Source organism: Thermochaetoides thermophila, assembly GCF_000221225.1.
Source record: "Thermochaetoides thermophila DSM 1495 unplaced genomic scaffold scf7180000011806, whole genome shotgun sequence".
NCBI lineage: Eukaryota > Fungi > Ascomycota > Sordariomycetes > Sordariales > Chaetomiaceae > Thermochaetoides > Thermochaetoides thermophila.
The window spans coordinates 1,578,918-1,605,534 of NW_006383023.1; the positions used below are offsets into that span (position 1 = coordinate 1,578,918).

Consider the following 26,617-nt stretch of genomic DNA (forward strand, 5'->3'; position numbering starts at 1 on the left):
AGACACATACCTCGTCTGTCCCGGAGGTTTAAATGTCAGAGTATTGATATCACATTTTCAACCCAGCGTCGCAGAAAGTCTTGTCATCTTCGCGCATCCGATACTGACCTCGAAGTTTCTATCGGTAGCCACAAATATCAACGTTTCCATGTTAAATCAATACACAATCACTCCTTCATCCATTACTACCTAGCAGGGCATCTATCATCCCATTACCATTCCACAACGATCTCTCTTCTATCCTCACCCCTGGTTAAATTAAATCTCCGACGGTTATGTGTGCTAACAACCACATATCGTTCACCGATGGCGATGTCGATACCCCTCTTTGCGAGGGCTTATACGAGAACCGCAGAGACTCCGAAGCAAGATCACTGCATCGCAGTCCCAACTTCCCCTCGTCAATCCATTTTCCAACTTAGCTTGCGCGCTCACATGCCTAAAGGGTTGACCCTCAGAAGTGAAGGTGTCGTCACCTTGCGTGACTCTAGGACAGCGGACCCAGAGTGCCATATCTGCCTTGACTTTCTGAGTACCACCTACTTCAGCTAGTGAGATCAAAGGACAGGGTGAGGCAAGTTGTCACCAAATGACAGTCCCCAACCTAATCAGTCAGTAGAATAGTTCTGGTTAGATTTGATTGCTTGCGCATACGACGCTAATAGTTGTGCCATAAATAATTTTTTTTTCGAAGAACGCCAAAAAGATCCCGTGCATGCGTCTCTAAAGGCCTATCCTGCTCTTGATCTTCCTCGACAAATTCTATTTCCCTTTACGAGCGGTCGTCAGGGTTATAATTCGTCTGACCCAGCAGGGTCGCATTCCCAGCCGCCTGCGTAGTCATGGGTTGCGTAACCGGCTGTGGTTGGCTGTGGACGGTCGGTCCGGCGGCGGTCGGCACAGGAGGGGAAACGGCATGGGGCACGGGAGCGCTCTGAGCACGAGCGGCGGCGTTGGCAGTGGCGGCATGCAGGCGTTGGTCGAGGGCGCGCAAAGCAAGGGCACGACGGCGCTCAGCCTCGGCGCGGACACTACCGGGAGTGGCTCGGTGGCCGAAACGGTGGTCGCCGCGGGCGGCAGCAATGTCAGCGGCGCTGAAGGGCACGCAGATGCGCATAGCGACCAAGAGGTTGAAGACGTGGGTCGAGATGGTCGCGACGATGGGACGCACCGGGCCCGGAAAGAACTCGGCGATGGCAAAGGTTTCGCTGGCGTCGCCGCGGAGAGAGCTTGGCTGGGAAGTGTCCAGGTCTGGGAAGGCGACCTTGTAGAAGCGCAGGTAGGTCCAGCTCACGAAGAAACCGTAGATGGCGAGGAAGAAGGAAGCAATTGAGAGCATGGGGGTCATGCAAAGTAGCGTTACAACGCCGATGTAGAGCAGCGGGAAACGTGGCACGCGCAGGGAGAGCAGGCCCCGGAAGAGCGTCACGGTGTGAGCTGGGAGGAGCTGGCTAAAGGCGACGAGGAAAGAGATTTGAAGAGGGATGGTGCCAGCAATGACCAGGAGACTGTAGAGAAGCACAAGTTAGACCGAAATAAAACCGTAGGAGCGAATATCAAGACATCTGGACACGTGTGAGTACGTACGTCCATTGCTCGTTGCGGGTCAGGGCAAAGAAGAAGATGGAGGTAGCGAAGCACAGGGCGTTGGGGATCAGCGAAGCGATGACGAGGAACTTGGCGAACTCGCGAGATGACCAGGCGCGTTCCAGGTAACGGCCGCCATGGTAGAGGGTGAGGCAGGCGATAGATAGGGTGAAGATGTTGCTCTCGACGAAGGTCGTTGTCAGGAAGGTCCAGGGGTAGCTGAGCGAGAGCTGGGGGATCAGGTTGAGATAGGGGATGACGATATCGGAGTGAGCGGTCCACTGGCGATAGCGGATGGCGGCGCTCAGTACTGACTGCAGGCCGAGCACAATCAGCACGATGCGCGTCACCGGCGGGAGGTTTATTCGCGGGGGCATGGCGACGGCGGCTCGGGCTGGCAGCAGCAGGGGGCGAGCTGGCGTTGGTTGGGTCCGCAGTTAGGAGTCGAAAGTCGGCCTGGATTTTGGTGTGAGTTTTCTTGTCTGTTCTGCGAGAGAGGGCGACCGCGACGGTCCTGTCCTGTCTCCCCTATCGTCGAGTCGGCTGCAGTGCAGGGTTGTGCAGTTGCAGTTGCGATGGCTGCCAGACGGTCAGGTTTGGCAGTGGCACTGGACCGACAGATCGCTGATGGATCACTGATCATGTATCACGGGTCGCGGTTACCCTGCCGTCCCGTTTTTTTTTGCGCTCGGGCCAGCTGCCAGGTGCCAAGGGCAGGACACAGGGTTCGCAGGGCTCTATGCTGGGGTTTGTCTGGGCCGAGGCCAGCACAGATCTTGGTGGGCCCCGTTGCTGCCTCACAAGCACGGCGCAAAACTCAGAATTCAAGTGCCCAATCCGTGGCGCTGGTTGCCGCAGGCGGGACTCGCAGAAGCCCATGGACCACATGGCATTACTGGAGCACAGGCCGGCGTCCGAGTTCCATACAGTTTCCCGAGCTGCCAGCAGATCCCGATTTTCGATCGCCGGCTAAGATTCTTCGATTGGAATCGAAAGAAAAAGGAACACATCCTTCCTTCCAACCAAAAAAAATTGAGAATTGGAGTATTCAAATACAGCAAACACATAAGTCATCCCAGAGTCACAATTCACTGGACCCCATTGGTCGGCTCTCAGTGAAATTATTTGATGGTTGTGCACGATTCCCGTGAATAGCAGCCGGCATCGAGCCCCAATAGATCACCTCAAGGCTCGGCCCGACTTGTACTGTTTCCGTTGCACTTGTGAATGCTCCCAGATTTTCCCGAAGGCGTCAGACCATATATCCCCAACAAGTCTCTGGCCTGGTAGCAATCGATATGCGGTCGTAGCCGAAGTCCAAATGGGCGGATGTCTGGTCGATGGCTTCCTCTTGGTGTTTGGTTCCTAATGAAAAACAAAGAGGCTCCTCCAAGTGCAGGCTAGATCAGAAGTGGCTTGGCAGCTCAACATTCTTGGGTGTTCTGCAGCCGCGTCCTTGACCCTTGATAAAACAATGCACCTCAGCTCGATGAAGACAAAGGCCTATGTATGGACATTTGATGCAACAGCGGCAGAAGACCTGCTGCGGTATCGTTGATAATAAGGTATTTACAGTTACCTAACTGTGTTTTCAAGTAACCTTTTTCCCGGCACAGGGCTGCTCTCCCATTACTGGATGGTTGCACGAGACACAGTACCACGGTGGTCAGCATCCCCCGATGTTTGAGATGGAAAGAATGACACCTGTGTTCCACAACAGATCGGCTTTTTGCCCCTCCACTTGCCCACAGCAGTTGCGCGTTGCGCGTTGCGCTAACCCAGAACGCTAATGTGTGCACCACACCCATCCAAGCATAGCTCTTGCTCTCGGCCCATCTCAAAGCTCAGCACCAAACCATCGCACTCTTGCAGGACTATGGATAACTCGGCAGCTTTCTACCAGCAGCCATGAGAAGCTGTCAACCCAGAGCGGATAACGTCTGTCCCAGCACAAGCCTTGCCCGCCGGATCGGAGCATCGTGGATGATGGATGCGAAGCTGCAAGTTCTCTGCCGGAGTGTCGCGTGGAGGATCAGCCACACACTGTTGGACTTTGGCGTACTGAACATGGAGCCAAGAATGCGGGCCCCCCATCAGCCCCGGATGTGTCCGCATCGGTTATGTCACAGTAACATACAGCCAAAACGGCTGCGCTACGGGACACGCTGCCAGTTTGCTGAGATGCAAGCCCGCTATTTGTTTCAACGCCAATTGTTTGTTTGCAAGCCAATGGCTCAACGTGTTTTGATGTGCTAATGAGCTCTTGATCACAACAAGCCGACCTTGTCTGCTGCGGGATTGGTTGGGTTGCGTCACCGCGACGGTGTAATTACCGTAATTTACTTCCAAATGGCGTGCAGGACTGGGCTTGCCTGCACAAACGAGGGCTGGCAATCTGGGACCGGTGACCCACCAGGGTCAATAGATGGATCTCCTGGGCTGAACGTGACACAAGCACAATTTCGCGCAGTGCCCAACGACAGCTGTCAATTTCGGCCAGCAGCAAGCCGTTGCAAGCGTGGCAATCGAGACACTTGCGATGAGAGATGCCCAGGATGGGAGGCTGTGGATGCAAATGCGGACATCTCGGGATGGAAGTGGGCAGCGAAAGAGCAGTAGTGTTTGTGTTGTGCTGGACAGTGGTTGTGAAAGAGTCGGCTTGGCTGTGAGGGTGTTGCTCTGATAGGCTTAGCGTCCGAGCTTCTGTTTTAGTTGCCCGCCTAAACAAGCCGCAGGCCCCAGGGACAATGGCAACAGCGCCAAACCCACACTGGGCCCGTGGCCCGTGGGTGTGGCCCGTGGGCCGAACTCTGCATCTCGAACTCTGGCGCCTTTTCATCTCTGCAACACCGACCGACCAACAAACTTCCCCAGACAGCCCAGAATCCAGATCGCCGGTCCCGAACGTCAACGAAACGCCAAAGCATTTAATCTGCAATCTTCCACCATCCCATTTGACGGCGCGCCTGTCATTGTCGACATCGCCGCACCAACCACACTGCCGGATTCCATCACCACCCTCACCTCTCACTCTCACCTTCGCTGCTCAGCTGCTACGCTTCGTTTCCCGCAACTGCCGGCGTCGGCGCCACAAACCCCGCCAGCAACCATGAAGGAATTGCTCGACACCGATCGGGTGAATTTTCTCGTCTGGAGGTGTGTGCCTCGTGATTCTCTCCTGCCGTCTCTACGCCCGGCCTTCGTGTCTGCGGTGCGCCGGGATGACGCGCCGTTGAAGTGCTAACATTTGAGCCTGCTGCTCGCTTTCTAGGTATCTCCTCGAGTCAAGTATGTGTATCTAGTTTGCGGCTCGCAACTTTGGGCACGTGCAGCCTCAGTGCTGTGTTTTTGCTGCCCCTACCAAGGCTTGGGGAGCAAGGTGAGACGGGCTGACTGACCATCACAGATTACCGCGAGACGGCCGCCAAGCTGCAGAAGGAATGGAGGGTCCACCAGCCTCACAGGCAGTTTGACTTTGCGCCACATGTCAATACCTATGCTCTGGTGTCGCTGTTGAACAAAGGCCTGATCTATGAGGACTACCAAAGGCAATTTGCCGCGGAACAGGTACGATAATGGTCCCTTTTCTCGTTTTCCCCAATTTTTTCCAAGACTCCACGCGCACAGCTCCGACGAGCCGCCCTCGCTTTTTCTCCGCATGGAGCTGGTGATCTTCCATTGCTGCCGGGATAGCACCCGGCGTGAAGTAGATGGGAAGGCGGATGTGCGTCTGAGGGGCCGATGAGCTGGCAGGATGGGGGGCCTGAGAGCCTTGGGGGCAGTCCTCGTGGCGCTAATTGCCGGGGTAAGTCCGCTAACATTTTGCTCACAGGCTCGTCTTGCGGCACCAGGAACCGAAATACCAGAGCCACGGGGCGTGTTTGGGCCGTTAAAATATCACACCGACCAGCCTGTGGACGAGGATGAGGAGGACGATGAAGAATCAGAGCCCGAACCGGAACCCGAAGAGATTGAGAACCCACGGAAGCGCCTGGTTGACCGGCCGCATCACGATTTGTCGCAAGGGTCCCCCGCCAAGAGGAAGCGGCTTAGTAACGGCTACGACAATGGGGCAGCAGCCGATTCGGCCACGACGCCCATGGATGTCGACCATCCGGCAGAAAGCAATGGCCACGCATATCCATCGCCGCTCGAGGGAGAGCAACCTGAATCACCACTTGCGCGCACTGAAGGCCCGTCACGGGGCACGCAGGTCGAAAAGGTGCGCGATCTGACGCATGGGACCGTGTTTTTGCGCCTGTCCAGCGATGAATCGACAGAGCCCAGCGACAACCCTATCGTGCTTCTCAGCGAGTGGAACCCTCGGGATCCATCCGTCTTGGCGACTGCCGGCACAGATGCGCTAGCCCGCATTTGGACCTTGCCTAAGACCTCCATAAGTGGGTCTGCCCCAGATACCATTTCCGATGAGATAGCCAACAATCACGTGACCACACCTACCCGCACATCGGCAGCATCCATCAACATTGTCGAGGAGGACCTGCCCAAGAATGCGACTATCTCGGCCATGGCCTGGAGCGCTAGTGGCGAGTTTCTGGCCACTGGCGCAGAGCTCGGCAGCAAGTCGCGCGTGAGCATCTGGACAGCAAGCGGTACCCGTGTTCAGGGATTCGACGGCCTGGACTCGCCTATCACTAACCTATGCTGGAGCCCGAATAACAACTATTTGCTCGCCATCAGTCCGGATGTTAGCAACGGCCCTGAGAACACGGGCACGCTAATCCACGTGTCGTCGCCCTCCACTCCCAACTCTATGTCTCATGTTCTGGAGCACGACCTGCGTGCCGACAGCCTCGATGCTGCTTGGATCAGCGAGACCGAGTTTATCCTCTGCGGCGGTAACCTCCTGGTTTCGTTCCGCTGCACGGAGCAGGGGATTGTCCCAATGAAGGAGTTTGCTACGGGCAAGGACGAACGCTTCAGCCTGGTCCAATTTGACTGCCGTTCCAAATTGGTTGCTACTGCTAGCGACAAGGGCACTGTCGATGTAAGTTGAATTCACGAAAGAGCAGGTGACAGTTTGTGTGGTACTGACACTTCTCAGATCTGGGACGAGAGCGGAAAGCGCCGCACATTTCCTGCCCACGATGGCCCCATCACCAGCCTCAAGTGGCAGCCTTTGCAGTCTGAGCCGACTGAAGACGAGAGGCTGTTGGTCACCGGCGGCGAAGACGGCTCTATTATGGTCTGGAACGTGCGCGGAACAGACACCAAACCCAAGTTCGCCATCACTATGCCGCCCCCTCTGGCTGTCAACAATTTGTCGTTGAGCCCGGATGGGCAGTTCATTGCCGTTGCGACGCACGACAGGGTCCTTGTTTGGCAGATAGATGACCATGTGTTGCCGAAGGCTACGTGGGAGCCTCAGCCGGGCTGGCAGAGCCCGAATGCCAATGGAGATACCGAGGATGGTATCCCGTGCTTGGATTGGGATATGGAGGGGAACAGGCTGGTTTATGGGCTGGACAACCGCGTAAGTGATATCAGCATGACTTCAAGTGTGACGGGTAGTTGCTAACTGAATCATTTAGCTTGCCATCATTAACTTTCGGTAAAGATCTACTGATTCATGAATCCAATCGTGGTGCACTCCGGTCCGGACTACCCCCGAGAATACCAACACAAGTATCCCTTTGACATCTTCATTCCTTTCCGGAATGGATGAGTTATTGGAGGTTGCTCCCACGGTTACGAGCGATTGCGATCAAGAAGGGCTCCTCTTAGAGTCCCGAATCGGTCATCGCCCTGTTCGTTCTGATTGGGCTCTGTCACCCATCGAACGCTACCCAGTTGCTTTGAAAGTGGGCCTCAGGGCCATTCATACCGTTATTTGAGTATCAGTATATCAATAGGAGAACTCGAGGATTGACTACGACAACAGAATGAACGGTGCGATGAGCTGGGAATGCTTGTCGCAAGGTCTCTCTCTGCTGCTGTTCTGGATAAAGAGGAACAAGGGAGAGCTGTCATGTCGCACAGGCGGGTCCTAAACGAAAGCGACAACTTTGAGATATCACAAAAATGGTGAACAAATCTGGCTTCCTCGGCCTGAAGCTGGATGATTGGAGGTTGATAAACAACGGAACATGGAATGGATGGATGGATGGACGGATGGTTGAATTCGGTGGGGAACTACTGTGGGGCGGCGATTTGTGTTCTAACATCTCGTCTTGTTTTCTTTGGAATGAAACAATAAATGGATGGGTTATTTACCTTCCAGAATATAACGAGTGGCTCAGGGGTCTTAGATTCTGGAATGGAATGGACTTGGACTTTTGGGAGAGACGGCGATGGCGGCGGCGACAGGAGATTCTTATATGACTGGGGACAAGGTGAAATAAAAGGGTTGATATCAATCTTTGATCTGGCCGTTACGTACGGAGTACCTACCTCGTTTGACTTTCGGTTATTTACAGTAGCATGCTTCAACATGGAGTCTCGTTTGATACCATTCGCAAGCTTAAGACATTATTTGATTGAGATTCCCTTCCCTCATAACCCTTACATACATGTCTCAATGATCATGTATCCAACAAAGTATTGCTCGTATCATATCTCTCCCCTGGGTATGGTATTAATGAAGCAGAACATGAAGCAAAACTCTATCCGTGGTATCGAGTTCTTTCACCCACCCATACATTCTTGATTCACTTGTCCTTTTTTTTTTTTTTTTGCTTTCCCAAACCAGAGCGCCGTATCGTCGATGAAATGAATGATATAAGAAAATCAGACCAATTTCAGCAAATGGTGCTTAAAAAAACTCCCCTTCTTCGCCTGAAAATACCAGACTCTTAATTGTCCAGTTTAAACACTGCTGAACTGTTCCTTAAACGGCCCTCTCCGCCCGATTGCCATCAATATTTGGTACCGAGGCATCCACTGCCCTCTCGATCACATCCTTCTCATTCGTCACTTCATCATGTGTTTCAGTCGCAGTGCTAGACTCGCTGCTGGCCGTCCCGGGCGGCATCTCTCCTTGTGGAGGCCTGGGAGGAAAAGTCGGGGCATACGAGCTTTTCGCACGAATCTTATGCCCATAGTAATAAAACACAATTGGAATTGGCACCAGGGCAGCCGCCACACAACCCAGTAGTGTTGATGCCCACTGAATGCCCATGCCCTCGAACATGAAGCGCGAAAAGAGCGGAAACCCGGCGCCGGCCAGCGAGCGCAGAAATGTGTTGCCCGCGATGGCGGACGCCGCGAACATGAGGTAGGAATCGACCAGGTAATTGAGGGCCTGCAGGAAGATGGAGGCGAGGCCAAAGCCAGACAGCAGACCCGACAGCGCGGGCACAATCCAGTGGATATCCTTGCGGTAACCGGACCAGCCAAACCAAAAGAGACCGCCCGCGAAAGCGACGCCGCCGGCGATGACGGAGGGGAGGCGCCACTCGGGAACGGGCACACCGTTATTGGCGGCCAGCTTGCGCTGGTACCAGGGCTGTTGGAGGAGGACAGAGAAACCGGCGAGAATCTGGCCGGTGACCATGCCGAAGAAGGTCAGACCGGATTCACCGGCGTTGAAGCCGTGCACGCCCTGGAAGACGAAGGGGTAGGCGGTCAGGAAGAGATAGAGCAGGCCGTAGATGAAAGCCATGTAGATGGAGAGGAGGGTGACGATGGGCTCGCAGAAGAGGAGGCGCATGGGACGCGAGAAGTTCTTCGTGATGAGCTCGCGCACGTCGATCTCAATTTCTTCTTGCTTGGCGTGGATGCCCCAGTTGAGGGTGCGCCGGCGGAGCTCTGCAGCCTTTTGAACGAGGATCTGGGGTGGGTAGGTTTCGCGCAGGAAGAGCAGGTCGAGCACGAAGGCCAGGAAGCCCATGAAGGAGACGATGTACGAGGTCCAGCGCCAGCCAAGGTAGGACTCAACGATGAAGCCACCGACGAAGGGTGCTAGCATGGGGCCTGTGAACACGGTCATGGAGAAGACAGTAATGGCGATGCCGCGCGTGCGGTTGTCGAACATGTCAGAGAAGACGGCGGCGACGACGGCCAGAGGGCAGGCGCCGAAGAAGCCGCTGAAGAAGCGGGTGATGAGGACGGTCTGTAGGTCCTTGGCGACGGCATTGGAAATGTTGAAGATGGAGAAGCCAAACATGGAGATGATGAGGGGCAGACGTCGGCCCTTCAGCTCGGAGAGGGGAGCCCAGAAGGTCGGGCCTGTGGCGAAGCCCAGGACGTAGAAGGAGACGCCGAGAAGGGAGACGTCGGACGAGACATGGAACTCCTTGCCGACAGCACGGGTTGCGGAAGAGAAGATACTGGAGCCGAAGGCGGCAGTCATGGTGGTGAAACCGAGGATGGCAGCGGTGAACATCCTGATGAACAAAGAGCCCAGTCAGCATTCTGTCTGTCTACCCCCGAGTTCAGGGCCTAGCTTCGCAGAAGGGCAGTCACGTACTTCTTTCTCAAGGGCCAATTCTGTGCATGGAGCGGGTCATCAGGCCCATCAAACTCTACAACATAGTCCTCCTGGTTCGGCAGTGGTGGCGGGTATGGCTTGCCAGCGCCGAAGGCGGGAAGCGGAGTGTCCCACTTCTTCGGCCGGGAGCCGTCGCGGCCGACAGTGGCACTGTGCTGGCTCCGGGCGGTCTGGATGCGGCTCAGCTCGGTTTGGTGGCGCTCCAGGTCTCTCTGAGTCGGGACGCGGCTCATACGAGACCCGATGGCGGAGGCGGCGTGATGATGGGAGCATTCGGACGACGAGGAGGACACGGACGACGCTGTGGCCACCCGTTCGATCTCCTCGCTCCGGCGCTCTGGGTATGTATTGCTGGCGCGCCCGTGGCGTTCGGCCCCGAGGGCGGGGTCGACAATGTCGTGGACCATTGGTTTGTTCTCTCCTCCTTGCTTGGTATGTGCTAGTGAAGTCTTGGGTTACGATTCTTGTATCTACCCACTGGTTTGTTCAGGGGCGAGTGAGCAACAGGGCACACGGCACAGCTGGCAATTATGGGAGCGAGCGAGCGGTGCAACACGTCTTGACAAGCAGGCAGATAGACAGTTAAAAGAAGTCTCCGGGGATGGAGATCGGTTATAGAGAAAGGATCCCGGCCAGTCCCGTGCACAGATGGTCGGCGATGGTGTAGGTGGTGATGATGATGGGGATAGTTATGGGAGATGGAGATCAAACCCAAACTTTGCCTCTCTTCAGGAAAGGGCCCCTCTATTATAAACCAACGATGGATTTACATAACCTACCACAGTTGTCCCGTTTCCCTATCGGACAGGTTCTGTCGCCGCGATGGATGCCGGATTCCCAGCTGGCCCCAGCAAGAACAAGCGAGTGAACCCCAACGACTCCTCGGCCCGGCCTCGGCCTTCGCGCTTCGATGGTGGGAACTGTGGGCTTTGAAGTGGGAACTGGCTCGTGTCCCTGCTGACCAATGCACTTCCCCGTGTCGTATCAGTTGACGGTGGCGACGGTATCCCTTCCAGCCAGCAGTCCAGTCAGAGCAAAAGACTCCAGCAGACCCAACAGCACTGCAACGGGCTGCAACGGGCTCCAGCCGGGTCGGCATTGATTCTCCCGGCAGCCGTTCTAGCATCGATCAGTGTCACTCTTCCTCCTTATCGATCGCCGAAGCGAGATGCCGCAGCAGGAAGGCCAGTGATGCTGGCGTCGGCGATAACGCTGATCTTCCCTATCTCATCCCATCTTTTCCCCAAATTTTCCCTCCTGTCTCCAATAGTTCATCTGGTGTTCTCCCGTCTCGTCCCCTTTCCCCTCCATAAAATGAGATCTGCCTTAAATCCCGGCCTGCTGGTTCTGGGCCGTACATCAGCGTGGCTCTGCTGCAAAATTACGTCAAATTCCTCAATTCCACAGCAAGGTTTCATCCAATCAGAGCCTAAAAACGCCACCTCATGGCCGGCAGCGGCTGGTCCCGCAGGACATGAAGCCCCATCGGCCACATGCGGCGGCGCCATCTGCCCTTGCCGCTTGGGCCTTGCTGACTCCTTTAGGCTCCCGCTGGCCCTGGCTGGCCCTGTTCCAGCTTGCGCCGTCATTGCGGTGGGACTTGCTAAGCTGCTGTCATGGGAAATTTTTTTTTTTCAAAAAAATTTTTTTGCTCCGTGTCAAGAGGGTCTCTAAGGGCGGAAAGAAAAAACAAAACCTGGCGGCCTGCTGCTGTCACTGTCTTAAGGCAAATAAGCCGAGAGTTGCCGCTGCTGGCCGACGGTAACCTTCAAGGTCCTCATCAGCCCTACAGAGGACATGGAAGCACCGTCGAAGCTATCGAAGCTATCAAAGCTATCGAACCATGTTGCCTTTTTTTGCACCCGACCTCAGTTCCCACTCGCCATGTGTGCAGAATTATTATCCAATTAGGTGCCTAGAAGATCTGTGGAACACAAGAGATACAAACCTAAAGAAGCTTAACCTCACCCGGTGTATCCGCTCCTTCATCGATGAATCATGAACCTTCTGGACTCGGCCCACAAGACAAAACCTAAACCGCAAACCGATGACTGACAGACCACATCGACCTCTACACGGTCCATTCGTGGGGGCAAGGCTCACCTCACGCCCCAGTTGTCGTCCTCCAGCAGCGCGGCCGCCTCTTCCAGACTGAGCCCAGCTGTCTCGGGATACAGCCTGTAGATCAGCCAGTACCCGCCGGCACAGATAGCCGCGTAGAGCACGAAGGTCCACGACGGCGTCAGCGCCTCCATTAGTAGCAAGAAGGTCAGGCCGATGACAAAGTTGGCGCCCCAGTTTGTGGCCGTGGCAATGCCGCTGCCCAGAGACCGCACGTTGAGCGCAAACAGCTCGCTCTGCATCCACGGCACGTTTCCCAAGCCCATGGCGTACCCGGCCACATACATCATGATGGCGAAGACGATGGTCACGGCCGCCGTCTGGTTGCTCGGCCCGTCGCTGGTGCTGGGTTCTGTCAGGAAGACTTGTGAGATGTCGATGAAGGCGAAGCCCCATGCGGCGAGCAGCAGCCCGACTACCATCAGGGGCACCGTCCATAGCAGGATTCTTCTCCGTCCGACCCGGTCGATCAGGAACAGCGCAGCCACAGTGAAGATGAAGTTGGTGACAGCCACAACCAACGAGGTGAGTGTTGGGACCGGGAATCCGAGCATCGCGAAGATGGTTGCAGAAAAGTACATGAGTGAGTTCTATAGAGCAAGATATTAGCAGTCTCGGGCCTGCATGTCGGGGTCACATGCAGTGTGTAGAGGGGAAGAGGGTTACTTACGAAGCCGCAAAGCTGCTGCAGGCCCTGCAGCAAGCAAGCGATGGCCAACGCTCTGCGATTTCTTTTCACTCTCAGCAGCTCTCCGAGTAGCTCAACCCATCCGGCAGTATCGTCCCCTCTGCCAGGACCGCCTCGTATTGTCCGCAGCCTCCTTGCTTCCCGCTCTTCCCTAACTTCAATCTCGATCGCCTTCACAATCGCATCCACTTCTTTCCCATCATCTCCACCAAGCACTTTGGCCACCACCCTCCTAGCCTGCTCAGCCTTCCCAACCATCACCAGCCAGCGCGGCGTCTCCGGCATCCAGACCATAATCACAGCCTGGAACACCGCCGGCACGGCGCCCAGTCCAACCATCCAGCGCCAAGCAGTGTCCTCCCCACCATACTCGCCTAGGAGCCAACCAATGACATACGCCGCGACCTGGCCCAGCGTGACGAAAATTACGTTCATCGTCACCAATTGGCCGCGGATCGCTGCCGGAGCCAGCTCGGCCAGGTACAGCGGGGTGACGGCGCTGGCAGCACCGACGCCCATGCCAACCACGGACCGGCCGAAGGTCATGGCAAACACGGAGTGACTGGCGGCCTGGATCAAAGCGCCCAGGATGAAGACGGCATCGGCGAGGAGGATGACCTGGCGCCGGCCCATGCGGTCAGCCATCACTGAGGTGAAGGGTGTGATGAGCAGGGCGAAGAGGGACGTCGATGACGTGATGATCGACTTGTCGAGGGGTGTGAGCGGCTCGGGCGAGAGAGAGGTGCCGAGGGAGACGAGGGTCGAGGAGATGACGCCTGTGTCGTCTGTATGGTTGGAAGGAATAGATTAGAGTTTGGAGTGTGCGAGGGGAAGGAGATAAGAGACCTACACCCAAAGAGCAAGCCTGAAATCCCAGCTGAGAAGGTCAGGAGCCAGATGTAGAGTGACGACGAGAAAGTGACGGGCTTGCTCGGGACATGGCTATCGTCATAGTCTGGATCGTGATGATGACTGCTGCTGCTGCGGTTGTTCGAGCTAATATTAAGCTCGTCGTCTTGGAAACGGCCGTCCGCAAGCGGGGAGCGTGATCGCCGGATCAGTGGCTCTTCTGCACTGCTCATCTTCGTATTCCTGTTATTCCTCGTCGTCGACTCGCTGCTGAAGCCTTTGATAATGCTGTTGTCGCTGGTGCTGCCAGAGTCATCACAGAAGCTGTCGTCGTTTCCACTCTCTCATGTTCCCAGCGCTGCTCTGGGCAGGTAGACTTTGGCGGTCAGTCGGGCCCGGCAGCTTGGGACGATTCGAAGCTGAAGGGATGCTTGTTGACCTGGATGCTGGAAAGCTGGAAGTGAGTAGAACCTCGACGGCGGGCGCCCGCTGGAAGCTGGGAAATGAATCGAAGCCCCTGTTCGGATCGGAGCCGCTGGTCCCGCTTCTGACTGGCCGTTGAGGTGTCCGTGTGACCCTGGACCCCTGACCGCCAAGACTAGAGGTGCCAAGCCTCAACGCACCAAGACCCGAGGTACTGACAGTCTACAGGGTTAGGGTTATGGGGCCAGGACCGGGGCAGGTTGGCCTTGGCGCCCACATGCTGCCAAGAGGATCACCGCGGCAGCAGAATCTGCAGGGGTCCAGGCCAACAGCCTCAATTGGGTGTGGTGCTCAGACCAGGAGATGTTTCATCAAAGCCCCCGCCGTCATCACTTCACAAGCACTTGGGGACAGCTTTTAAGGTCGTCTCGCTGTCACCTCCGAAGCTTTCGAGTTCAATGAACACGACCAGCTGATGAACAGCTGACTTCTGCTGTCTTCCCATCTGCGATGCGGTAGACAAACCGTGGTCGATCTTGTCTACAGACTTCATCAATCTTTCTCCAATTTCTATCTTCCTAGGAGCCTGCTTTCAATCTTAAACTTAATCTAATACTGCGTCTCACGCTTGACGTCGTCGGTCGAGTCCTCGAACCCCTCTCACACAATGGACCCTCGTCCGATTCCTCCCCAGCGCGACTCGTGGTTTGCGCCGCTCTCGATTGACCTTCTCGTCAAGGTCCTCAAGACTACTTTCTTCCATCCCTTCGTGGCATGGATTATCCCGTTATGCTTCCGCGCCCAAAACCTGCCATGGGACGCGCCCAAAACGCTGGCCGCGATTGTCTGGGCTTCTTTCATTAGCCTGTGCTGGGTGGCCAATGTCGTCAACCAGCGGATCGCCTATGGACTGCCGCGTGAGGTTGACCTGAGTGAAGAAGTCATCGTCATCACCGGCGGGGCCAGCGGGCTGGGCCTGCTGATTGCTGAAGTGTATGGCATGCGCGGAGCTACTGTCGCCGTGCTGGACGTCGAGGAGATGGAGAATGGTGAGGCTAGGGGCGTCACTTACTATAAGTGTGATGTGACAGACAAGGAGCAAGTCGCCAAGGTCGCTGCGCAGATTGAGCGTGATGTAGGTTTCATAGAGCATTTACTCTCTTGGGCAAATCACTAACACATTATTCAGCTCGGCACTCCCACAGTCCTGATCAACAACGCCGCCATCGTGATTGGCAAGTCCCTGCTGTCTATGAGCTTCGACGAGGTCGAGAAGTCACTCTTCACCAACCTCATCAGCCACTTCTACACGCTCAAGACCTTCCTCCCCGCGCTGGCACGCAACGAGAACGGCGGCACGATCGTAACCATCTCCTCAGTCATTGGCCACCTGGGCGCCGCGCGCTTGACCGACTACGCCGCTGCCAAGGCCGGCATCACTGCGCTGCACAAATCTTTGACCGCCGAGCTGGCACAGACGCATCCCAACATCCGCACCGTGCTGGTGACCCCTGGCCAGCTGAGCACGCCACTTTTCTACGGAGTGCAGACTCCCAATGCGTTCCTGGCTCCTGTCGTCGAGCCGGTCGATGTGGCCAAGGAGATCATTGCTGCCATCGATGGTGGGCGCAGCGCCAGCGTTAGTATGCCGCTGTACGCGCGGTGGGTTGATTGGTATAATGTGCTGCCAGCGAGCCTGCAGAGGATTGCAAGAAGGTTGTCGGGTATTGATACGGCTATGAAGACATTTGTGGGGAGGAATGGATTTAAGTTGCAAAAGGAGAAGAAGGAGGTGGCTATCCAGGCATTTTGAGCTGCGCTGGCGTGGCGCTTGAACATGTGTTCATATGGTTTGAACCTAAACTTGAAATACATCGTTAGCTAAGAATATCCTTCAACATGGCACGCTCTGTCTGTTTCCGTTTTGTATAAATTGTAACTGATAACACATCAAGGCGTCCTTTACCCTATCCTCCAAATTTTCATCAACTGCCCTTTTAAACCCTAACCCTACTATAGGTGTCCGCTGCCTTCTTCCTGCATAGGTATGGATTCCTTACAGCTAATGTACTTATCGCAGTACGGATATATTGATGTACAATGCTAAGGAGATGGTTTGGTGCATATTGTGTTATTTCAAAGTAGCAAGGAATTCCTGCTTGCTTTTCTGGAAGACTATGTTCCGCTCGCAGACTGTTATGCACTCGTGTCACGTCCCATTAGACGGACCAAGGTTTTGGGCCAGTCACTCGGGGTATAGCTGATGCTTACCACCAAAACAACGGGATTTTGCTAAGAAAAATCGAACCCGTACTTCAGAAAACGTTGAATGCATTCGGAAAATCTCGACGTAAATCTCGCGCTTTTGGAAGTATACGCAAAAGGCACAAGTTGGGAGTATATCCTCTTGTTGATAGACAACCATAGCTCTTATTATGCCAAGGAATTCCTGTAAATTTGCTACAATAATTATATTGTTTCTTGGGATCTTTTATTAAACTCAAGGTTCTTTTTTCAGATGCTTAAGCATTATCATATGAAAACGCTTGACTTCTCGAGTCGCAACGCTATCACCAATATTACAAAGCTCGAGTTCCTAGGTATATTGAGGAGGTACTCCGCGATTCATTCAAGGAGTCGAATGATCATCTTGGCCTTTGAAAAATCAGCGTTTTATCCTTGCGATCCTCTTGTTGTGTTTCAGCCCTTTCATGAAACAACAAACTCAACACACAGCCTCCCCTGCACCAGAGGTACCTACCACTCTACCATTGCCAATCCCGGTTACTCTCAGGAAGATGAAAAAAGCTACCCAAAGTAATCTATGAGCAACTTATAGATGATACTCTAGATAATCAGTTCGCGTATAACATTAACCGGGTTGTCAGGGGGTTACTAGCTATTGCCACCGAATTAAAACGACAAAATGTGATTAAGCCGTACCAAACTTGCCAAGGAACAACATCGCAAACGGAGGGCTGCAAATAACTACCCTCTTCAGACCAGTGGGCTTCTTGAAGTCTGGCAAGCCGTTCTATGATACAGAGAGGATGAGAATACCTTGGAAAAGGCAAGGCGTGGGGTGGGGCGGGCTGAAAAGGAGAAAAAAAACAAGGTCAGGAAGGGTTGGGAGGACTCTGCAAGGCTTACCAGGCGATTGTGAATAGAAGGAAGATCAGGTCCAGCCGAGGTTGTGTATCGAGACTGTTAAAACTATTGCGTAAAAGGATTTAAAAGTAGGGAAGTCAAAACGTTTAAGTAGTTGCTTTGGTAGCATAGTTGTTTTGGCAGTCAGCGCCAGCTATAACCCGGGCAGCTGGTCACGACCCCGGTCGGTATAATGGAGCGTGGCACGGATATCCAGCAGTCTTTAACTGGATATCAAAAATGACACAAACTCTCAAATCTTCAGCCGTCACAGCCAACGCAGCCGACAACTGCAAAATATACAGCTTCACAAAAAGATATGAAGCTTTCCCACATGTTCAGCACAGCGACTAAGCCAGATATGCCTTAGACACAGCGGCAGTATAGATTCGAGGGCGGCGGCCTAAAGGCAGAGCGCATGGGCGGAAAGACAGCCAGGCGGAAGGTGACAACGTCAATCGAGCAAGCAGGGACTGTCAGCTAGAGTTAATCTGCAAGGTTTGCTGGTGGCCCGCGCCAAAGTACCATGCAGCCATTAACAAAGTATACCGTGGCACGTATATGCTTAGTTGTCCACCTGGTTAAGGTACGGATCGTTTGTCGGTCTGCTCGCCGGTTCAAACGGCGGCATTGGCGGCAGTCGCGGAAGGAGTGGCAAGGGGACGGCATACCTAAGGTAAATAGGACCTCGCTTAAATCAAAGGATGTGTGCGACAAAGCCCGCTGCAAGCCGGATTAGCACTTGTTTAGAGGTTCTCTGGTTTTGCTGAGACAGGACCGGTCTTCTGCAAAATCTTCTGGACAAGCTGTGGGCCAGATCGTAGTGCAGAGAGAAGAATCTTTGCATCTGGTGATCGTGCTTTGTGTTTCGTTTTCTGATTTCTTAATACGATGGCTGCCCCGGCTTAGGAGTTAAATATATCCGCCATGCCAACAATTGCTTACCTGTTTTCACCTCCAGACCATATAACTTCACCACCTCGCTTGTCGTCCATCGATCTCCATTATCGTAGTTGTGTTTGTGTGTGCCTGCCGTCTCGAGAGCCTCCATGGATGAGTCAAACGACCAGCCGCTCATCGTTCCGGGACTTCTCCCGGCCTCCAACTGGTCTCTGGTATGTTTTTTGATGCAGCTGTTTGTCAAAGTTCTCTTTTCAGAGGACAATCATGTTTCTCTTGTAGATGCCAGTGGAGGGCGATGATGAGTCGGACACCCAATTGGTGTCAAGCATAAGCAATGCCAGCAGCACAACCTCAGTAAGAGCATCTGGAATATCGGAAACTGTTCGGCCGGACGTACCATCACGAGCTGGGAGGTGCTGAGGCTTGGACGTCAATAGAGGACAAACACAAGGAGAGCATGGAGCTGACGTAAGTAAGCCCCTTGGCTGACAACTTTGCAAGTTGTACAGAGACGTTTGCTATGTCTTCTCCCCTCCTGCGGGAGGTCACAAGTCCTAGTAATGATTAGTGATAACCAACATCCTTCGAAAGCCATTGTCATCTCCTCCTGGCCATGGACAGTAAACTTTTTCTTCGTTGAATACGGATAAGCCCAAGAAGGCTGTCGACATTGGCACGGGGACAGATTATTGGGCTATGTAAATTCCCCTGAATGAACCAAGATCGTAAGCTTGTCTTGATATCAGACTGAACAAGATTGCCACGATAACAGCGACTTTCACCGACCAGTTCCCGCACATCAATGTTGCAGAAACGGACGTTACCCCTGTCCAGTCAAGCTAGACACCTCCGAGCCTGACCTCAAGATCGACGATGCACACCAGGACTTCGCCTGCCTTAATAGCTCGTTTGACTGTCTACATCCGGGATTTTTACGGGCCCAACCGCGACTGGAAAAAGCTATGTCAAAACGTCTACCGCATCCTGAAATTCGGCGGCTGGTTCGAACACCATGAATACTCAGGCTCGTGGTATAGAGGTACGGGTGGTATCCCGATAATTCGCCGATCGCCCAGGTACTGAAGGTCTTCCATGCCGCGGACAGAGAAGTCTGGCAGGACCATCTTGGTGCATGTGCGCGATATTCAGAGAAATATGATGCAGGAAACGGGCTTTGTTGACATGTTCCACAGAGATATTGGGATCCCTCTAGGCACTTGGTCTAAGGGTAAACGGTAAAACAAATGGTCATCCTCTATGTCAAAGCTAGTTCTTGTAACCTTGAAGGTAAGCCATATTTTTATCGCGCAGAAGACAGCCAATGGGAAGCATCAATCCTCATGTGTCAATACGTGGTCCTTGGCAGGATGAGTGGCGCAGATGAACCGTTATGAGTGGCGTCACTTGGACTGTAGGCTGGCTACGGGTTACCATTCTAGGTTATACCATATGTTCCCTCGTTAATATGAAGTGGTTAGAGGAAGAGGCCAGGGCATTGATTGCCCATGCCCGTGCACATTTCCGGAAACCTGGCGTCAACCCTTACTACATCCGCCGCATTGTCTGCGGCAGAAAGCTTGTGCTTGAGAAGTCAAGTTCCTAGGCATGGAGTACTTGGAATGTATGTGACTACTCCTCGCTAGATGGAGTCTGATGGCTTCAATGTACCCTACCTGCTTATAGTAGATACCTCACCGTATACATAACTTCGCGTCTTTCTCATGTTTTACCGGTGAAGTGTATGGAGGGTAATTGTAGACACGCCCAGCTCTAGCATCATGCAATTAGGGGCTTGCGGTAGGGCGCAACGCGGGGTTAGCCTAGGACTGTAACTCCAGTCCCGCCAGGGCGGATGAGTGGGGTTGAGATTCTGCAGCGGTGCAGCCACCATCATCTCTTCAACCATAGCTTGGGATCAGATGCCATCGACCGGGACGGGAACCCGCGATAAGCCCTGTAAGTGCCGGACGCGGGGGTTCCGAGGAGGAAGGGGGGGCGATCGCCAAAAATTCGGAGATTCACCGGAGAGATTTGTCTGGAGGCGAGGTCAGCATCGATGACGATCACAGTAATGAGGGAGTGCCAGCTGCATAAACAACCCACTCGTCTCCCGAGATGGGCAGAATCATGATGCCGAGCAGCAGGAACAAGAGCAGAACGTTTGGTGGGTGTGATATTCATGTGAATATTATGTTGGATGGGTGTTGACGCCTCGACGTCGCCGCCTCCCATGGCCAACAAACACTCTCATCGTTAGCGGCTGCTAGTGTCGATGTCTGGCATGTTTTCCTTGATGACAGTCAGTGTCCGTCGCGAGGAGCAAGCTTGCGATAGGCAAGCCGTCCCGACAACCCTTCTGCATCTCGCTCGCAGTTTTGGTCGCAGCCGCGGCGTGGGGTTGCCCTCCCAGGTCCCTGGCAATCCATCCTCGTAGCCAAGTTGCCAAGAAGTTCTTTATCGCCGCAGCCGTCCCGGTGCGCCGTTCAGTGTGGGGTTCCCACACTTTTCCCCAACGTCTACCCCCACGTTTTTTACCGCTTTGGCTGCCCGCGGCTCGCTGGAGCCCCTGCTGATTCCCTCTTTGACCGAACCACTATGGCCTCTCCCAGTCTCCAGGCTGACTGACCGGCTTTAAAACGAGCCCGCTGGTCGGTCCCAAGCCACGCATTTCGTGCATGCACGGCGTTGATTGACACGCCCTGATAGCGGACTGTTCGGCTCTCTTATCTCTGCACGTCCCTGGGCCAATCAGACTCGGATCCATCATCACTCGTCAGTATGAAATGCCTCTGATATCAGCTCATCAAACAGGCATGCAAGATCCTGCTCGCTTCTGTTGGGAGAAAGAAATCAATATGAGATAATCGCACTGCCCGCGTCTTGATGATCACTTCCCATTTCTTTCACTTCAACTGCTCGTAGACTTTGGCCATGGTGCTAGTATGTCACTGTTGAGACTGCAAGCTTGGTACCGAGCCGCAGATCTCGTCGAAGCCATTGTTGATTCAGGATATTGAAAGTGGTGATATCTTTGGGAGAATTGGCATTCTCTAAGTCAAATTTTATATCAGAAATTACTTTTTCTTCTCGAAATTGTTCGGCAGGACCAGTATTGACCAGCACCTTCCACGACAGTCATTACTTGATATCTCGCGTCTGCATTCCTCCATCCGAACTTTCATCCGAACCACATTTGCTCTTTCCTAACGCCAGGCGCGACATTTCCGCTCTACGCGGTACCCGTGAAAACGCGAGCTCGAATTTTGTGAGATTGCTCAAATAAATCAGAAGCACGCCCTGTGGTTTCAAAGGCAGTCTCTTCGCAACCGCCACGTTTCTCACCTTCCTCCTGCCATCTACACATGTACGAGAACCATCATCTCTTGGGGTCCTTCGGCTTGAACTGCTGACATCTAAAAAGCTACAATATAGCGACAGCATTGATCATAATGCCACCCGCAACGCCTGCTCCCACATTCTGGGACAGTGACACCATCGAGCGGACGGTGACCCGCGAGTTCGTCTGCAGTCACCTCATACCAGAGGAAATTGCAAAGCTCGACCAGACGCCCAGTTTCGGCGACGGCCTGACTGACCTCACCTACTGGGAGTGGATCAATCAGAAGGCCAAGCGTTTCTTCCTTATCCTGGTGGACCTCGACCTGCCAGATCAGATTTTTGGTCTTATAGACGATTCATGGGAGGACGAGGACCTGCCTATCCCGCGCGATCAGGTTGAACGTCTGGCACTAAAGGCCTCGAAAGATGAGGCGACCGAATGGAAATTTTATCTTCGCCAGTATCGCTATCTCATGAGACCCCTGAATGAGGGCGAGCACCTCAACTACGATGACGACGAGATCGTCCCAGTCTACTTCGCCGACAAGAAGCACATGGGTGTTCAGTCACAGCCTCTGACCAAGGTCGTGCTCCCGAACCATCCAGGTGCTATCTTTTCCCGCGCGAAGGTGACCCTTGGCCCCGGAAGGATGAGCGAAGAAGAGTTCATGTGCGAAGTCGAGAACCTCAAGGCCCTTCAGCACGACCATCTTCTGTCGTACTGGGCGTCTTACATCCACAGAGGATGCGGCTATGTGATCTTCCGACAAGCCGCTGAGTACAGCTTAAAGTCGCTTTTCACCGCGACACCAAGCTGCTTCAAGAAACTGGAAAAGAAGGACCGCCGGCAGACTGTCATGAACTGGATTTTCTGTCTAGTCGACACAATCTGCTTCTTGCACAATCGTGGACTCGTCCATGGCAATATCAAGCCGTCTACCGTCATGTTCACCGAGGATAATCAAGTCTTCCTCTGCGACTACAACCATTTCCTGACTCAGTTACTCAGCGGCCAGCTAGAAAGCGATGCCAACTCTTTTGACAAGGAAGTGTATGACTATTCTGCGCCAGAAATGTGGCTCAGTTCCCTCCCATCTTCCCCGATGTCCTTCCGTTCTGCCAAGGGCCGCCCAACCCCACAAGCTGCCGACATCTTTTCTCTGGGCTGCATCATCCTTGAGCTGCTGAGCTTTCTGGCCAAGAAGCACGGCAAGCCGTTCGCCACTCATCGTGCGGCCAAGAATAAAATGGGCAGCCGCGGTGCTGCCGTACCGGACTCGTCATTCCACAAGAATCTTGGCCAGGTTGAGAGCTGGATGAACCAGCTAGCCCATGACCTCGCTAAGAAAGATGACCCAACTTTTAAGGGTGTTCCGATGATGCTACATGTCGTCGAGGACATGCTTTCCTACTACCCTGCCGAACGGCCGCTCGCCAACGAGGTCCAGACCAGGACATATCAGATTGTGACCAACTGGTGTGGTATCACTGAGCCGCACTGCGTCCATAAGTATGGCGAGTGGGAGCATACTTTCAGCAGTCTCAGCCTGGGCTCATCATACACGGGCAGCAAAAGTACAATCTCGACCGCTCGGAGCAGCCGGCCCTCCTCCGGGGGCAACCTGAGTAGTGGGGCTAGTAGCTTAAGCAGCAGCTACATTCAACCTGGTGATGAGTATATGCGTGGCGCAGTCAGGGATATTCCTGAAGGCAAGGCTGTGCCGCGCAAGTTTGCGGACGAGAAACAGAACCATTGGAAGGCTCAGGGGCATTCTTTCTGGGATCTGTCTTATGTCCAGCCTGTTTGAAGGCTATCCGTCGTGATGGACAACGCAACTTAGCTTTCTCAAGGCAAGAGATGGACGGCCTATTCTGCGCCAGTAACCAGACGTCGATACGGCATAGGAATTGCGCGAGTGCCAGTCTCTGCCAGTGTGTTATTGATGTATCTGGGTTACACCTTGTAGGGTTCAGGATGCTGGACTCGGGGACATACCATGGATGGGCAGATCTCCGTTTTACGATCCACATTCTCTGACGACCAATACGATACATCACTCACTCCAGCACGTCGGCCACTCCGGCCACTACACTCTTTCTTTCTTCGACGACCACTATGACATCATTACTTCAGGCTCCCGCCGTTTGAGGTATCGTTAACTAAGGACGTCGAAAAACTCTTGAAGCGAGCCCGGAATACGATTCCCGGCAGGCCTATGTCTATAACGATTGATTCGCTCGACTGAGATTTAGCCTCAAGACTGAGGCATGTCACTCACTCCCGTCTGAATTGAACCGGGTCAATTTTCCTTTGTGTTATTAAGGTTATATCAATGGCTCTTACCTCGGGTTGTGACCAACCTACACAATATGTTGTCTCTTTTTCTGGCAAGACATCCATATCCGAAACGCGGCATTGCCACAAGGTTTCCAGCGGAAATATTCTTCTGGATATGTATTATTCTCATGTTCTATAGGCAGACAAAGAACCTCTAGGTCATGAATGAAGGCCAAACCCCCTGGTACTCTCTTGAGACAGAAAAGAAGGCCAACGCATCTCGTAGACAACGTGGGGTTGTACATAGATTACCAAAAATGGAAATCACCAATATACCAAACAGCCATGTGGTCAGATCTTGGCAACTGTGCTCTTCTGATTTAATCAACATTCTTTACTGTCAAGCCATCTTGAACTTGTTACGCAAAGCTTCCACACTCATAGTGCACAATAAGTATGTACCCCCTGTTTCTCTTTCCCCTCACTGCGTTGTTCCAGTTTGCGTAAGATGTCTGGTACTTGCCCACACTCACTCTTCCTGTGATGAGCAGTGACCCTTCCCCTCTTGGCGAAGAGTCCCAGTGGGCATATAGCTCAAATTCCGGATCCAGCAACTATAGCTCCAGCTCTGGTTCAGGCTATAGGCCTAGCTCAAGTTCAAATTCCAGCTCTAGCACTGGCTCAAGTGCTGTTTCTGCCTCTGGCTTTTCCTCAGGCTCATTCACCCCTTTCACTAAAAGCGGTTACTCTTCCCTAGTCTAGTGGCAGCACGAAGTGATGCAAAAAAGTGGCAAATATGATATTGGTGTGATGAATGTGTGCTGAAGTGCAAGTGAGATGGTGGGTTGATGTTTAGAGAGACTCGAGAAAGACTTCAGGTGAAGCTTCCACAAGCCTTGAGGGAGCGAAACCTTGTTGGCTGACTTTGGGAATACGTCGTCAAATGTTTAATAGTAAGTATTTTGGTAAATGGAAGATCAGTATGTCTTGAGTTTGACCTCTATCACCCAGAACTCAGCTCATGTTCCAGGTTTCAAGCAAAGAAAAGCGCAAATCAACTCTCCTCGTGTCAACCAAGCATTGCGGACTTGGTTATATATTTAACCCTAACCCTATGTTTGGCAAACAATGCGCAGCCAACAGTGATCTCTTATCCACGCACTCCATCAGCTGTTTGTGCATTGGATGCCAGTGCGCTGTATAGCGCACTCGATTATGGTGAGATGAAACACGTCGCTAGCTTGCTTCTAACAGGGCATGCATCAGCACTCATCGGGCACACCAGACTCAGGCATCATGCATGCTGCATCGAATGTGTCTACAGCACTCAGCAAAAGCAGGGAATCTTCTCTTGAATCCTCGCAGAGTTCCATGGCTTTCTGTCATCGCTGCAGAGGGAATGGTGCCATTTCCTGATCTTGCCCATCCATCGTCCATCGGCATCCAGTTCCGCTGTGCCCACTTCATTGGTTCCGCAGCCCTTGATGAACGTGCCCAGATGGATCGTGGTATGGAAGGTGGTGAAGTGAGGGGGAGGGGTGGTGAACACGAGGGCGGCTCAAACAGCCTCCAGCAGTTTCCCCCGCTGCTGGGTTTACATGGCTAACAGCCGGTTGGGGGGCCAGACAGACCTATTTTTCATCACAACAATGCTACAACCGTTTGCATGTCCACGGGCTGGCCCGTCCATCCATCTGGGTGTCTTGTCAAACCAAGATCTTCGATGTAGGCGGCCGTTCTGCTTGTGGGTGGGTTCCTCGGCGGTGGCATTGGTGCCCTCGCAGCAGCAGAACTGGAACCGCAGGAGCAGTGGGGTTTTTTCCGAAGAGCTCCACCGCTATGTCGCAGCCTGCTTAGTACCTACGTACATACAATGCAGGAAAGTGGGTCTGGAGCGGGCTGCCGACAGACCGGCAGGGGTTCGATAAGGTTGGGGGTTGGGGCTTATCGCGCCAGAGAAAAAGCGAAAATCAGGGAATGGAATGCCGTCAGCGGAAGATCGCGATGTTGCGGAAGCTGTTCGCTTGAATCCTGTGGTTCGACTCGGGCAGTTGCTTTCTCATTTCTACCATCGTAGCATCGTGCGGATTACTTTGGATAGAAAAAACTTCCTCTGCTCTACCTATTTACCCTGCCTACACCATACTCCTAATATCTAATTGTCCTTTTGTTTCTCGCGCTGCATGACGCCATTGTATTCAGTCGTCGACACAGCCTGACCGCTTGCAAACTGTCGCGTCCCGCTCGTCTTTTCACAGCCGCAAAGGAAGAGACTTGTGCGAATACACCCGTGCCGTTGACCATTGGTCGTTGATAAGGCAATTCGCATTTGCTGCAAGCGATAACAGATCAAGAGACAGCAGCAGTGCGCGCATCGGTCATCGGGTCGCATCACGTCACTTGCAAAAAAGGATCTGGGGTCCTTATCGTCGTTTTTGCTGCGATTCCTTTAGATTTACAACAAGACTCGCCAGCATACGTGCATCAATCTTGGCGTTAAGCGCGTGCGTGCAGCCCCCGACAGCAACAGCAACAGCGGTAGTAACGACTGCAGCAACTGCTCGGCCAGCCTTGTAGCTGTCCGTCCTCGACCTATTTGCGGCCGGCAATTTTCAAAAAGCCTAAAGCGGTTCCTAAAGGCGCTCAATTGAGGCGCTGCAGCACGGCTCTGCGGCACGTCTGACGCGTGCCAGTTACACCGCACGCCTGCCTCGCTGCGCTTCAAGCAGTCCTCGGTGCTATTTCCGCCTCTCACAGAAATATTCCGTTGCGGTCGCACACACACATAACCTCCACACTCTTATCTCGCCTTGTGCTTTCACTTTCATCTTCA

The 26,617-nt window shown here is 53.6% G+C and overlaps 6 protein-coding genes across 6 annotated transcripts; 3 read left to right on the forward strand and 3 right to left on the reverse strand.

Moving 5' to 3' along the window:
* Positions 1-772: 772 nt before the first annotated feature.
* Positions 773-1,964, reverse strand: CTHT_0004510 (uncharacterized protein; the record flags this gene model as incomplete). Its single annotated transcript, XM_006690928.1, has 2 exons — positions 773-1,508; positions 1,588-1,964. The coding sequence occupies 2 exons, from the start codon at positions 1,962-1,964 to the stop codon at positions 773-775; spliced, it is 1,113 nt and encodes a 370-aa protein (XP_006690991.1).
* Positions 1,965-4,334: 2,370 nt separating this feature from the next.
* Positions 4,335-7,163, forward strand: CTHT_0004520 (WD40 repeat-containing protein; the record flags this gene model as incomplete). The annotated part of the gene is made up of 7 exons (XM_006690929.1): positions 4,335-4,372; positions 4,462-4,743; positions 4,859-4,875; positions 4,994-5,154; positions 5,420-6,595; positions 6,653-7,081; positions 7,140-7,163. 7 exons carry the CDS (start codon positions 4,335-4,337, stop codon positions 7,161-7,163), a joined length of 2,127 nt encoding a protein of 708 aa, XP_006690992.1.
* A 1,271-nt stretch (positions 7,164-8,434) lies between these two features.
* On the reverse strand, positions 8,435-10,443 carry CTHT_0004530 (putative transporter protein; the record flags this gene model as incomplete). The annotated part of the gene is made up of 2 exons (XM_006690930.1): positions 8,435-9,932; positions 10,016-10,443. 2 exons carry the CDS (start codon positions 10,441-10,443, stop codon positions 8,435-8,437), a joined length of 1,926 nt encoding a protein of 641 aa, XP_006690993.1.
* A 1,692-nt stretch (positions 10,444-12,135) lies between these two features.
* Positions 12,136-13,927, reverse strand: CTHT_0004540 (putative transporter protein; the record flags this gene model as incomplete). Its single annotated transcript, XM_006690931.1, has 3 exons — positions 12,136-12,747; positions 12,828-13,630; positions 13,696-13,927. The coding sequence occupies 3 exons, from the start codon at positions 13,925-13,927 to the stop codon at positions 12,136-12,138; spliced, it is 1,647 nt and encodes a 548-aa protein (XP_006690994.1).
* An 857-nt stretch (positions 13,928-14,784) lies between these two features.
* CTHT_0004550 (short-chain dehydrogenase/reductase-like protein) lies at positions 14,785-15,930 on the forward strand (the record flags this gene model as incomplete). The annotated part of the gene is made up of 2 exons (XM_006690932.1): positions 14,785-15,252; positions 15,307-15,930. The coding sequence occupies 2 exons, from the start codon at positions 14,785-14,787 to the stop codon at positions 15,928-15,930; spliced, it is 1,092 nt and encodes a 363-aa protein (XP_006690995.1).
* Positions 15,931-21,616: 5,686 nt separating this feature from the next.
* On the forward strand, positions 21,617-23,314 carry CTHT_0004560 (uncharacterized protein; the record flags this gene model as incomplete). Its single annotated transcript, XM_006690933.1, has 1 exon — positions 21,617-23,314. The coding sequence occupies one exon, from the start codon at positions 21,617-21,619 to the stop codon at positions 23,312-23,314; it is 1,698 nt and encodes a 565-aa protein (XP_006690996.1).
* Between the last annotated feature and the right edge of the window lie 3,303 nt (positions 23,315-26,617).